This window comes from Bos indicus, chromosome 13 (assembly GCF_029378745.1).
Source record: "Bos indicus isolate NIAB-ARS_2022 breed Sahiwal x Tharparkar chromosome 13, NIAB-ARS_B.indTharparkar_mat_pri_1.0, whole genome shotgun sequence".
Classification (NCBI taxonomy): Eukaryota; Metazoa; Chordata; class Mammalia; order Artiodactyla; family Bovidae; genus Bos; species Bos indicus.
In genome coordinates, this window is record NC_091772.1 from 76,155,389 (window position 1) to 76,168,085 (window position 12,697).

Sequence of the window (12,697 nt, forward strand, 5' to 3'; positions counted from 1 at the left end):
TCAGCTTGTAAAAGTGGCAGTATATGCAAAGCACAGTATTGCAAAGGTGTGCCTGTGGTGGCCCGTTAGAAATTGTTGGCCAGCCCTAATCTGAGAATGACAAAGCACTTTTTTGTCAAGGATCTTGTGTCTTAATGATCGCATCTGTATGACATAAGAATTTCTTTCCAATATGGAAAATACCTCATCATTTCTGTTTCAGGTGGGCCAAACAGAAATGTGACTGTGAATCAGGCGCCTTCCTCAGGAGATTGGGGCTTACCGAGCTCCAAGGCCAGCCGCATGGAACCTGTGAATTCAAATGCCATGGGGAGACCAGGAACTGATTATAATGCTTCTTTACCCAGACCTGCCATGGGTGGCTCGATGCCCGCCATGCCACTTCGGTCCAATAGCATCCCAGGTGCGAGACCAGTGATGCAGCAGCAGCAGCAGCAGCAGCCACAGCCACAGATGCTTCAGATGCGTAAGTAGCCCCTTCAGAAGAAAAGAAAACTGGATGTTTTAGGCCAACTTTGGCCATTGACTTATTTGAACATTTACCCCACCCACCTTTTTTTTTTTTTTTTTGCTCCCCCAGGGCCTGGTGAGATTCCCATGGGGATGGGGGTCAGTCCTTATGGCCAAGCAGCACCATCAAACCAACCTGGTTCCTGGCCAGATGGCATGTTGTCCATGGAACAAGGCCCTCATGGGACCCAAAATAGGTGGGGCTTTATTAAGTGGCTCTATAGAGAATGGAAGCATTGGATTATGTAGAAGGGGGTTAGAGCATAGGAACAAACCTGGAAGAGAATGAGAAAAACTCTCTATGAATGAGGTACTCATTGCCATCTGTGTGTAAAATAACGCCGAGACAGCAGGCAGTGGTGGTGACTGGAGAGGGAAGAGACAGCACTGTACTGTCAGCCATCAGGACGGTCGAGTGGTCATGCCTGGAGCTTCCGTGTGCCACAGTTGTCTCTCATAATGTAACAGTCCTCTTCCACGCAGAGGGGTATAAGCTAGCACTAGTTTGACAAGATAAATGGTGCTCGGAGGGTGAGCCTTGCTTTTCTGAAAAGTTCATTATTAAGGATTGGATAATTCTTTTTTAAAATTGTTTAAAATATTTCAGGGATGAAGGTGGAAGTAAAATAAAGCGCTCTTCTATTTTTGTGGATTAGGCCTGTATTTCACTTTTCAGCTTGGTCAGTAACTCATTTGCATGAAAGAGGCCCTCTGTCAATGTCAGCTTTAACTTGAGTTCTACAATAAATTAAACAAATGAAAACGAATTGATCTGTTGAAAAGATGGAAGTGTGATTACTTGAGTTTATTAGCTTGATTGTTTCTCTGCTCGGTAGAGAGCGAATAGTTTCATCACAGAATTTTTCTGAGGCTGGATATATTGTCTAGCTCCATGCTCCTGTGATATGTTGGAAAGCTGTGGCATTGCTGTGGGTGTGTGGGGTGTGTCGTACGTGAGCTCTGTGGGCCATGTGTGAAACCAGGTTATTTTGGTAGATCCCCAGACTCAGTTCAGCATGTCTCCCTTTTTTCTTTCTTTTTTTGATTTTTCCAACCTGCAAGTATCCTAACTGTCACTTCTCTTCTAGTAGGGTCTTGAAAACACTGCCCTCTGCATTCCTCCCATCCTTCTCCCTGCCCCTGCCAAATCTCTGCTGTCCTCTAAATATCTAGCAGCTACATTTTGGTGGTGGGGTTGGAAGTTGTGAGCTAGGATATGGTGGTTGAAGATGACCTGGTGAGGTTTAGAATGATGGGTCTTGAATTTAAATTGATGCCACTTGTTCTAGTCTGCTGTTCTGTTAGTTTATAATTAATACTTGTATCATTTGAGTTACTGCATGTTAAAAATATCGTGTGGGGTTACTTTGCCTTTTTTTCCAAAGAGGAAAGGCACCATTGAAGTTGATTACATGTCTCTTTTTAGGCCAATTCTTAGGAATTCCCTGGATGATCTCCTTGGGCCACCTTCTAACCTAGAAGGCCAGAGTGATGAAAGAGCACTGTTGGACCAGTTGCACACACTCTTGAGCAACACAGATGCCACAGGCCTGGAAGAGATTGACAGAGCTCTGGGCATTCCTGAACTTGTAAATCAGGTAGGTAGCAGTACCATGGAAGTAGAAGTGCATGTGTGTGTACCATGGAAGTAGAAGAGTGTGTGCGTGCGTGTGTGGTGTGTGGTGTGCGTGCGTGTGTGTGTGTAACAGAGCTCTGGGCATTCCTGAACTTGTGTACCATGGAACTAGGGGAGAAGGTGTGTCTGTGAGAGAGAAGCCATGTATGACAGCACCTAATCTTTCCTTTTCCTTATGATAAAGCACTGTGTTCATGGATATGAGCATTAAATTTAGAAAATACTTTTTAATTGTGATAGAACAAACAGCAGTTTGCTGTTTTATAAAGATGTCACATTTTAGGCACCCACAGAAATGATCCAGTTAAAACCACTATGCGGTTTTTAAAATGCTGCTTTTTGCTTATGTTATAATATTGAATCCTTATTTTTATAATTAACTTCTCTTTACTACCTAGCAGACGAGTGTATACCCTGAGGAGACAGACTTTTTTTTTTGTGGTAAACAAAACCTGTTTACAGTGGTAAATCTGTGACCATCTCAACACCACCATCTCCTGTTTGCAGTCATCTGTTCAGCTGTATGAAAATATGCCCTTTATGAATCTATTTTTTGAAACATAAATTTTGTGGTGGATCTTTTCATATATAGGATGCATGTTTAGGGGCACTGTTTCAGTCTGTGTGTTCAGTGATAAGCGGGGAATGGTCTTGGTTCTCAGGCTTTGTTGGGGAAACAGACAGGTATAAAAACGTGTGTACTCTAATGTGGCAGCACTCTACAGAGCTTTTTAAAGGGTGGGTGAGAAATGCAGAGCAGTGATGATGTCCTCCTGGGGGTACCAGCCGTCTGTGACCCTGCTGGGGAGGAGTGGCGTCTTACTGGCTGGGGGAGGACGTGAGGGTCACATGAGGACCAGGAAACTAACTGCTGCTGGGATTTTACCGAAGCTGAAAATAGCGTCTTTGTCCTCATGATAAAATAGTTAATGGTGCTTATATAAAAATCTGACAATCACGGAAGTCCATATGTTTTTAAAAAGTTGAACATCCTCCATACTTTTGGCACAAAGAATCATAAGTAACTTTTGAGTGTATGTATATAAAAAGAGAGTAGGCTAAATATACTTTGGAGGTCTGTTTTACCTTAAGAAAGTCATCTTTTTTGTTTAACATATACATCTTTAATGGTCAGATAATATCCATTTTGTTAAACACTCTTTAACCAGTTATCTACTGATGAAAATGTAATTGTTCCTAAGTATTGTTATAATTCTGTGAATTACATCCATCTTGTTCACGGAGGCTGTTTTCTTAGCCACAATCCAAGAGAAAGGATGATTGGGTTAGAGTGCTTATTTTAGAGGTTTATCTACATACTCTCGGGTGGTTTTCCTGAACGATTGCACAGCTGCTTTTCTACAGCAGCATGTGATGGCTACAGTCTGTCCTCCTCACCAGCACTGCTGGCCCGGCCCCCAAAGAGGAGAGAACCCACGGTGTGAATGAGCAAGTGACTGGACAAGTACTGAACATGATTGTTCTTGCCAGTCTAATGGCCGACACAGATTCGTGTTTTAAATCATATTTATCTGTTTAGCAAGATTGAACATATTTTGTGTTTTCTGGTGATTGAGATGTGTTTAATAGTTCCAATGGGATTTTATGTTGTTGATCTCAAATGGTGCTTTTTGTTTAGCTATTAATTTGCTTGTTGAATCCCAGGTGGCTCAGCTGGTAAAGAATCCGCCTGCAATGTGGGAGACCTGGGTTTGATCCCTGGGCTGGGAAGATCCCCTGGAGAAGGGAAAGGCTACCCACGCCAGTATTCTGGCCTGGAGAATTCCTGTATAGTCCAAAGGTGGCAAAGAGTCGGACACGGCTGAGCAACTTCGACTTTTCATTTTCCTTTGTTTAGAAATACTTATCTTGTGTATGCCAATCAGTCTTTTCTTGGAGACTGAGGAGCAATAGTGAACAACTTAATTTCCTGCCCTCAGAGCTCAGGCATGGAACCACACTGATGGAAGTAGGCATGATGAAGGAGCAGGTACTAGGAAAGGCATGTAATGCTATGAGACCATTTTATTTAAGGAACCTTTTCTTAGGGTGGGGCGGGATATTCAAACGTCTCTAAACATGTTTACAGGATGACGGTTAACTTGTCCAGTGTATTATAAATAGTTTGCCAAGTTTCTTTTAGCGGGAGCTTGTTTATAGTTCATTCTTTAGTTTAAAAATGTTTCTGTTTTCAAATACAGGTTGATGAGATAGAGATTAATGGGGACTGGTTCGAATAAGAAAGGTTTTTCTGGAGAGGTGACATATAAGTTGATACCTGAAGGATGAGAAAGAGCCAGCTAGGCAGACATCTTAGGGGAAGGATAGTCTAGAAGAAGAACAGCTAACTCAAAGGTGCTTAGCTAGGAAAGAGCTTGTGGGTTCTAGGAAGTGGCTGAGGTTGCCAAGAGCAAAGAGGGAGTGGTGTGAGCTGGGGGAGGTACTTTCTCTGTGTCTTAGGAAGCCATGGAAGGATTGTCAGCAGAGTCCTTACTCTGCTGAATCTGGTCTTCCTTTTTTTGTTGTAATTTTTATTTTTTAGCAAAGTAATCTGTTTTTAAATGAAAAATAAAATGATAGAAAAATATGCTTATGGAAGAACCACAGTCCTTTGCCTCACTGGAAGATAGTGAAACTCACCTCTGTATTTTGATAATACTTCTAAGAAATATGCTTATGCAGCTATTTCTTTTACCAGCTTCATTCTGTCTATTGATTCCTGGATTTGAAAGTTGACTACACATTTATAGTCCCTTATCTGAACCTGGGTGTCAGATATGCTTTGAAATTGAGGAATTTGGGGATTTTAGAAGGTTAGAATGGTGCATTGGTACACTGTATATTACAAAATACTCTTTATAAATTTCAAGCAATACTATAATTTTGGGGCAGTAGCCTGTGATCAAACGAGCTAATAATTCTACAGCAAAATACATAATCACACTAAGTGGGATATTATAAAGATTATGTATTGCTTCATACAGGTTCAGGCCAGGTTTTGCTGTAAAATACACTGGGTACTAATGAAAAAATTTTAGTCTTTTTTTTTTTTTTTTTTTTTTAGAGTTTAAAATTTGTTTTGGCATTTTAGATAAGAAGTTTTATGTCTGTATTTATATCCTGTTTGTTCAGCAAGCACCCCCATGCCTGTACCCACTGCATACACATGGGCACATACAGTCTCTACCCTCAGTGTAACTGTGTCAGAAATTCTAAGTTGAAAATAATTTCCTCTTATGAAAAAATAGTTCCATAGTTTCTGGCATCCAGTGTTGTCCTTGAGTCGTATTCCAGTCTGATTCCTCTACTTTTGTGTGTTACCCATTTATTCTCTTGGGAATTATGTAGGAATCTTTTCCCTCTGAAATTCCATGATTCTTTGTCTTGATATGGGTCTTGTTTCATTCATTCTGTTGTGTATTACTAATACACAAGCAGATATTCCCTTTGGTTTGGGGGCATTTAAAAATATTTCTTCAATGATTTTAATCTTTTTTTCCTGATCTTTCTGGGATGTCTGTTGACATGTTGGGTGTTACATGGGTTTGGTGGTGGCTTTTTATTTTTTTTTTAATCTTCTGTACTTTTAAGTTACTTCCTGTTTGAGTCACTTTGATATTGGAAGCTTTCATCATCAAGTTATCTGGTGATCCTTGATTATCTTTTTATATTTAAGAATGCAGGATCAGTTGTCTTCACTGAAAGTGACTAAGTGGGAGTGGGGAGACTGGCCTTTATTTCAGGTCCCCCCAGACTGCAGCATGTTGAGTTGTCATTGCCCCCATCCCCCATACAGAATTTTATATAGATTTTCTAGAAAACACTCTTTCTTGCCTAGAAATTTTTAAATTACCTGGTTGCATTTTGGGGGCTGGGATGGGGAGGCAAGTTGATGATCCTATAGTGCTTAAGATACAAAGTTCTAAAATATAAAAATTTACTGGAAATTATAAGGATCTAAGATTCCCTGTTTTCAGTCCCTGCCCTGCTCCTCCCCTCTTCTGGGCTTGGTGTCCCTGAACCAAGGCCTTGTGGAAGTAGGTGGAAGATACAGCCATTTGGAGCTGGGGGGCTCCCTGCTCTTGCTCAGACTCCTGATCCGCCCCTTGTCTGGGCGCACTCCTTGACCTTCTGCCGTCCATAGCGGAGTGCTGCCCTAGCTCCACGGGAGACATTGGCTCAGGCCTCAAGAGGGTTTTCTCTGCAAGTAAATGGTTCTCAGTTTTCTCCTTTCTGTCTACCAGATGCCTATTCAAATTTTTGTATCTTGTTGCCTTCAATATTCTCTCTCTCTCTTTTTTTTTTTTTTGATACATACTACCTTTTAACTTGTTTGCTGTCATTTTAGCAGGGTTAGCAAGAGAAATACAGGTGTGTTATATTAATAGTATGATTTACTTTGTAAACAGAAATGTCAGATTGCTGTCTAGAAGAGGCACAGAGTAGAGGTGTCTTGGGCAGTGGACTGTAGGAAGAGAAGCCTATCCGATACGTCACTGAGGAAAAGCTGGCAGGACTTGGGCTGTGTGTGCACACGTGTGCACTTGCACACTTGGGAAGGAGACTGTGAGAAATCGAGGTGCTGGCATTTAGTTCCGGGTACATGATGTTGCCATGTGTTTTGGTGAGTAGTGAAGATTGAAGGAGAATTGGGCTTTTTTTTTTTCTGTAGGAAGAACTGTTGATAATCATGCCTTTTGTCCTCTACATGCTAAGTTTGAGATGCCTGAGCCTTCTGGGTAAAGATGTTGGATGGGCTTCTGCATGAGCACAGTGAGAGTCCAAGGCCCTGGAGCTAGAGACAGACACTTGACAGTTGTCACCAGTGGGAGAGAGAGTGAGAGAAAAGAAGAGGGCCTGGTGCAGATGAACTCTTAACAGTCCTCCAGGGAAAGCCCCGAGAGGGGGCAGAACATTGAGAATGGTGTCACGGTCGCGAGGGGTGAGGTGTGGGTTAGGGTGTTGACTGCACGCGTGGCACTCCGTGCTTGAGGACGAGAAAATAAAGGCCAACGCAGCACCTGCCTGGCTTTTCTTATCTTAACGCTGCAGGCTGTCCCCTCCTTCAGAGTGTTTAGTTTTTCTGCTGGATGTTACTTTGTATGTGTGGTTAGCATGCAGAGAAGTGATACCTGGCACATACCACTAAATAAATACTTGTTGAATTAATAGGTTTCTTTCTTCTCAGATACAAATAGTAGTGGACGACTGACCACCTTTAAGTTTTGCTCATGTGGTGACTACACCCCAGGGGACATGAACTGTTGTTGATTTACCTGTCTCTACTAAATTTACCTCTTACCACCTTCAAAAACATTCTTGGGCAGAGTACATGAGAATTCATTGTTGGTACAGAAATCTTGTTTGGAAGAAACAGTATTTCTCCAGGTCCTCAGTACTTTGTTGATAGTTGGCTCAGAAAATATTTGCGCACCTCTCTGTGTGAGACCCTGTGGTGCATGGGCACTAGGGCACAGCGTTAAAAGATGGCACGGTCTCCGCTCTCGTGGCGCTTCAGGCAGTGAGCTTGGTTTTGGTGGTGAAATCCCACAGCACCGTCATCACGTACATTGACTTTATTTTTCACCTCTTTTAGTGGGTTTGGTTTCTGTTGCTTCCGCATGTGTACTTCACTGTTCATTTATGTGTTTGATGTTTAGGGACAAGCGTTGGAGCCCAAACAGGACGCTTTCCAAGGCCAAGAAGCAGCAGTAATGATGGAGCAGAAGGCAGCATTATACGGGCAGACATACCCGGGGCAGGGGCCTCCGATGCAAGGAGGCTTTAATCTTCAGGGACAGTCACCACCTTTTAACTCGATGATGAATCAGATGAACCAGCAAGGCAGTTTTCCTCTCCAAGGAATGCACCCTCGGGCCAACATCATGAGACCCCGAACAAACACTCCCAAGCAACTTAGAATGCAGCTTCAGCAGAGGCTGCAGGGCCAGCAGGTAACCAGTCACACGCCCATTGCCTTTGCCACTTCCTCTTCATTTTCCTCTTCCGTTTCAGACTGTGTTCTTCAGCTCCCGCCACTGGCTCTCTGTCCTCCTCAACTAAAGAAACTCCTTTTGTTTTCATTGCTGTGTAACGTTGTGTTTGTGTGGACAGCTCCTTGCTGGGAGTGGCTGTACTAGAATTGGATACCTTTCTGTAAGAATATTCCACTGTACAGGTTGAAAAACAAAAAATGTCAGGATTGCTCTTTGGGGAGAATAGTGTTTCTTGATGGCTTCATAGCCTTAGAGATAGACAGTTTTTATTATTAAAATGTCCTTGCTATTAATAGACAGGATTGAAGTCTTATTGGCTTCCCTGAGCTCAGTTGGTAAAAAATCTGCCTGCAGTGTGAGAGACCTGGGTTCTTCCTGGGTTGGGAAGATCCCCTGGAGAAGGGAAAGGCTACCCACTCCAATATTGTGGCCTGGAGAATTCCATGACTGTGTATAGTCCATGGAGTCGCAAAGAGTCAGACATGACTGAGCGACTTGCACTACACTATGAAACCTTATTGATTTGAGTACTCCCTTTAAGGAACCTCTGCTTTCTAGATGTGATATAAAACTTGAGCTCTCTTAATATCTCTTCCCATTGTTCCTTAGTTCGTAACAAAGTTTTAGGGATTTAATTGTTTATATTTTTTTGTATCTTGAGTGTGCAGAGTTCTTAAATGTGGGGAGACTGAACCACATAAGCAGATGAGTGAACTGAGAATCCAGCGAGCTGAGGACTCTTGCATTGATGTTCCCTAAAGTCAGTGTAGCTACTCAGGAGAGCTGTGCTAATGCGTTCACGGTATCCCTTTACTTGTTACAGTTTCTTTCCAATAAAAATTACCTAGGAAGAGGTAACAGAAGTAGTTTTCTCCATTGTTACTTTTATAAAATTAAAGCTGTTTCCCCAGTGGCCTAAATTATGCCAGGGAAAATTGACTTTATAAATCCTTTGGGTTCCTGTTGAAGATACTCTTTAAGGTGTAGAATTGCACTTTCACTTTTCCTCTGATAGTGAACATGAAAGCCTGCTGTGCTGGCCAGGGGCTTTTCAGCACCAGCCTTTTTGAAATGTGAGAGTGTCCTGGTTTAGCTTAGCCATAACTTAGCCAGGTTAATGGGTTTAGAGGTGTTGTCACGATCTTTCTGGGTGGTGCCGAGGGTGTAGATAGTTGTTTTGGCCTCATTAATGAGCTCCACTTGCATCCTAACCACCCTGACTCTCCCCAGTTTTTGAATCAGAGCCGTCAGGCACTTGAAATGAAAATGGAAAACCCCACTGCTGGCGGGGCAACGGCGATGAGGCCCATGATGCAGCCGCAGGTCAACTCCCAGGTGAGGATGCGTCTCTTCGGGCTGAGGGCTTGAATGCTCTGCACAAGGCTTGGCCCCTGCTTGACTCTCAGGAAATATTTATTAAACAAAGAGTACACAATCTCAAATTCCTTGTGTAAGAAACCATCCCAGGGTCCTGTCACACTTTCGTTCTTGCCTTCATCTTTTCCTATTGGTCACTAGGAAGAATTGGAGGAAGAGGTTCTTTTTTTTTTTTTTTAAACCACTGATTGGTGTTTTTAAAGTTAATTCCCTTTGTGATCACATGCTGTGTTGTGAAACTGCTACCACTTACTTTTTAGGGATTGAAAATAATAAATCTGTAAACTTTTCTCTGGTCCTGGATTGTGAAACTACATTCTCACTGGGTAGAATTTGATATAAGAAGTCTAAAGCAGCAGGGAAAAAAAAATTCATAATCCCACTCTCAGTGACAGTCTTTGAGATGACTGATTTCCCATGGTGGGAGGGATGTTCTTAATGGTCTCTGCCTCCAGCCCATGCTGGACACTGTATTAAGGCATTTCCATAGTGTGCACAAGGCAAATGACTAAACGAAAATCCCTTATTGTGGTTTGAAATACTGTTAAACAACTGTGAAATGCCTAGTTTTCACTCTCTTAGGTGTGCTTGGAAGTACCAGTACCTGTATATTTTCTTGATAATCAGACATCCTGTTATCAGCTGAGCTAGGATAATTTCTAAAAAGGTGATTAAGGTTTGCTTTTTGGAGATGGTCTCTCCTAGCTGGCAGATCAGCTGCCTTGTTCAGCGCTTTAATGACATCACCTCCTTGCTCTCCCCCGTCAGAGGTTTAGAGAGACTCCAAGGCCTTCAGGAGTGGATTCACGCTTCTTTGCATGTAACTGCACTCCTTTGCTGTATTTTTGGCTTCTCTTTTGTTTCTCCCCCAAACAGAATCTCATTCCTGCCCCTTTGTTTTATTTCACAGTTTTTAAGAAGTTTGTCCTCAAGTTCTACTCCTAAATATTCTCTCACTTTGAGGACTGTTTCCTAATTATGTTAAAGCCTGATGACTTGGCTGCTTTCATCCCGTTGTTATTGTTCACTGCTGCTAAGTCGCTTCAGTCGTGTCTAACTCTGTGCGACCCCATAGACGGCAGCCCACCAGGCTCCCCCGTCCCTGGGATTCTCCAGGCAAGAACACTGGAGTGGGTTGCCATTTCCTTCTCTAATGCATGAAAGTGAAAAGTGAAAGTGAAGTCGCTCAGTCGTGTCCGACCCTCAGCGACCCCCTGGACTGCAGCCCACCAGCCTCCTCCATCCATGCGATTTTCCAGGCAAGAGTACTGGAGTGGGGTGCCATCGCCTTCTCCGTGTTATTGTTTAGTTGCTAAATTGTGTCTGACTCTTTTGCAACCCCACAGACTATAGCCTGACAAACTGCTCTGTCCATGGGATTTCTCAGGCAAAAATTCTGGCGTGGGTTGCCATTTCCTTCTCCAAGGGGTCTTCCCCACCCAGAGATTGAACCTGCTTCTCCTGCTTGGCAGGTGGATTCTTTACCACTGAGCCACCTGGGAAGCTGTTTTTGTCCCCTAGCCCCCAATAATACGGAGGTCCCTGTTCTGCTCTCCCAACACCCACCCCCATACTGAGTCAGAAAGCTGTTACCATAATGAGAATTGGGCATTTCCTTTTTTCTAATGATAAAGAAAAGCATTGGGTATTTTTTTCTTTGATACCTAATGTGTCATGCGTGCACCATACACGTGAAACTGGCTGACTCTTGCTGTACGTGTGTAATTGTGTTCTTTTCTCTGGTGTTAGCAGGGTTTCCTTAACGCTCAGATGGTTGCCCAGCGCAGCAGAGAGCTGCTGAGTCATCACTTCCGGCAGCAGAGGGTGGCGATGATGATGCAACAGCAGCAGCAACAGCAGCAGCAGCAAACCCAGGCCTTCAGTCCACCCCCGAATGTGACTGCGTCCCCTAGCATGGATGGGGTCCTGGCTGGGCCTGCCATGCCGCAAGCTCCACCCCAGCAGTTTCCATACCCTTCAAATTACGGTACACTTGACAGTGGTCATGTCTACCCCCAAGTAACACTCCTGAGGACGTAATGTTCACTAGATGTGTTGTATGTTGAAAACAAATGCTATTCACTCTCTTACTATTTCATAAGAGAAACAGATTAACTAAAAATAGCAGAACAAAACTGTCTACTTCAGTGTACAGGTGATTGTCATTGAGGTAGATGATTGTTCAATAGTTGAGGTTTCTCCGCCTTGGTCTTGTTTTTTCAGTTCCTCACATCTTAATTTGGAAGAAGGCCGTACCAGGCCAGGCCATCCCCGCCCCAGTATGTCCCAGTGTAGTAGAACTCTGCCATTGCTGAACAGTGAGAGGAAGGCGCTGTGTAGGCTTTCTGAGTTCCTTTCCTTGGTGGTTTGGGCATGTTAATTAAAGGCATGCCTCTGTGAGGTTCCAGAAGCATGAAGGAGTGGGGCTCCAGGAATCTCTTGGGGAGCTGACATTTGAGGGTGCATCCCTCAGTCAGGGACAGCAGCCCTGTGCTCTAAAGAGGGCTGGAGGGCAGCGGGCCGTGACCTGGTGTCCTAGTGTCAGAAAGCTCACTGGGGTGGCTGCCCTTTGGGGGATCCAGATGGGGGGTGTCTGTATGGGAAGCCTGTTGCTCTGGTTGTCACCTTGTGGAGAAGCAAGAATTACTGACCAGCAGCATCTTTATACCTTATACTTAACCACATTCCCCCACCTTAAAAAAAAAAAAGAACCTCAAGTTTCTATAGAAAGCTGATATTCCATTTGAACGTTGTAACTTCTTTTTCTTCTTTCTTTTTTAAAGGGATGGGACAACAACCAGATCCAGCCTTTGGTCGAGTGCCTAGTCCTCCCAATGCGATGATGTCATCAAGAATGGGTCCCTCCCAGAATCCCATGATGCAGCATCCTCAGACCGCACCCATGTATCAGTCATCAGAAATGAAGGGCTGGCCGTCAGGAACCCTGGCCCGGAACAGGTGAAGAGCAGGGCCTTCTTTTTTGGCCGTGGCACCAGGCTTGCAGGACCTCAGTTCTCTGATTAGGGATCAAACCCAGGTCCTGTGCAGTGAAAGTGCAGAGTCTAACCACTGGACTGCTGGGAAATTCCTAGAACAGGGACTTTGAAAGTCAGCCACTAGAATGTGTCGAAAGTTCAGGGAATTAGTCTCTGTTTTGCAGCCAAGCCTGTTTGGATGG

At 43.6% G+C, this 12,697-nt stretch overlaps 1 protein-coding gene across 6 annotated transcripts in view; it reads left to right on the forward strand.

The window, feature by feature from the left end:
• Window positions 1-12,697, forward strand: part of NCOA3 (nuclear receptor coactivator 3) — a 119,139-nt gene that overhangs the window by 102,319 nt on the left and 4,123 nt on the right. For 5 of the 6 annotated variants that reach the window (XM_070801830.1, XM_070801827.1, XM_070801831.1 and 2 more), the window contains 7 exons: window positions 203-466; window positions 581-707; window positions 1,937-2,108; window positions 7,807-8,100; window positions 9,373-9,477; window positions 11,269-11,506; window positions 12,303-12,477. In XM_070801830.1, the coding sequence (XP_070657931.1) occupies window positions 203-466; window positions 581-707; window positions 1,937-2,108; window positions 7,807-8,100; window positions 9,373-9,477; window positions 11,269-11,506; window positions 12,303-12,477 (1,375 nt within the window). The remainder of the gene's footprint in view (window positions 1-202; window positions 467-580; window positions 708-1,936; window positions 2,109-7,806; window positions 8,101-9,372; window positions 9,478-11,268; window positions 11,507-12,302; window positions 12,478-12,697) is intronic. The other variant, XM_070801832.1, reaches the window with a different exon arrangement.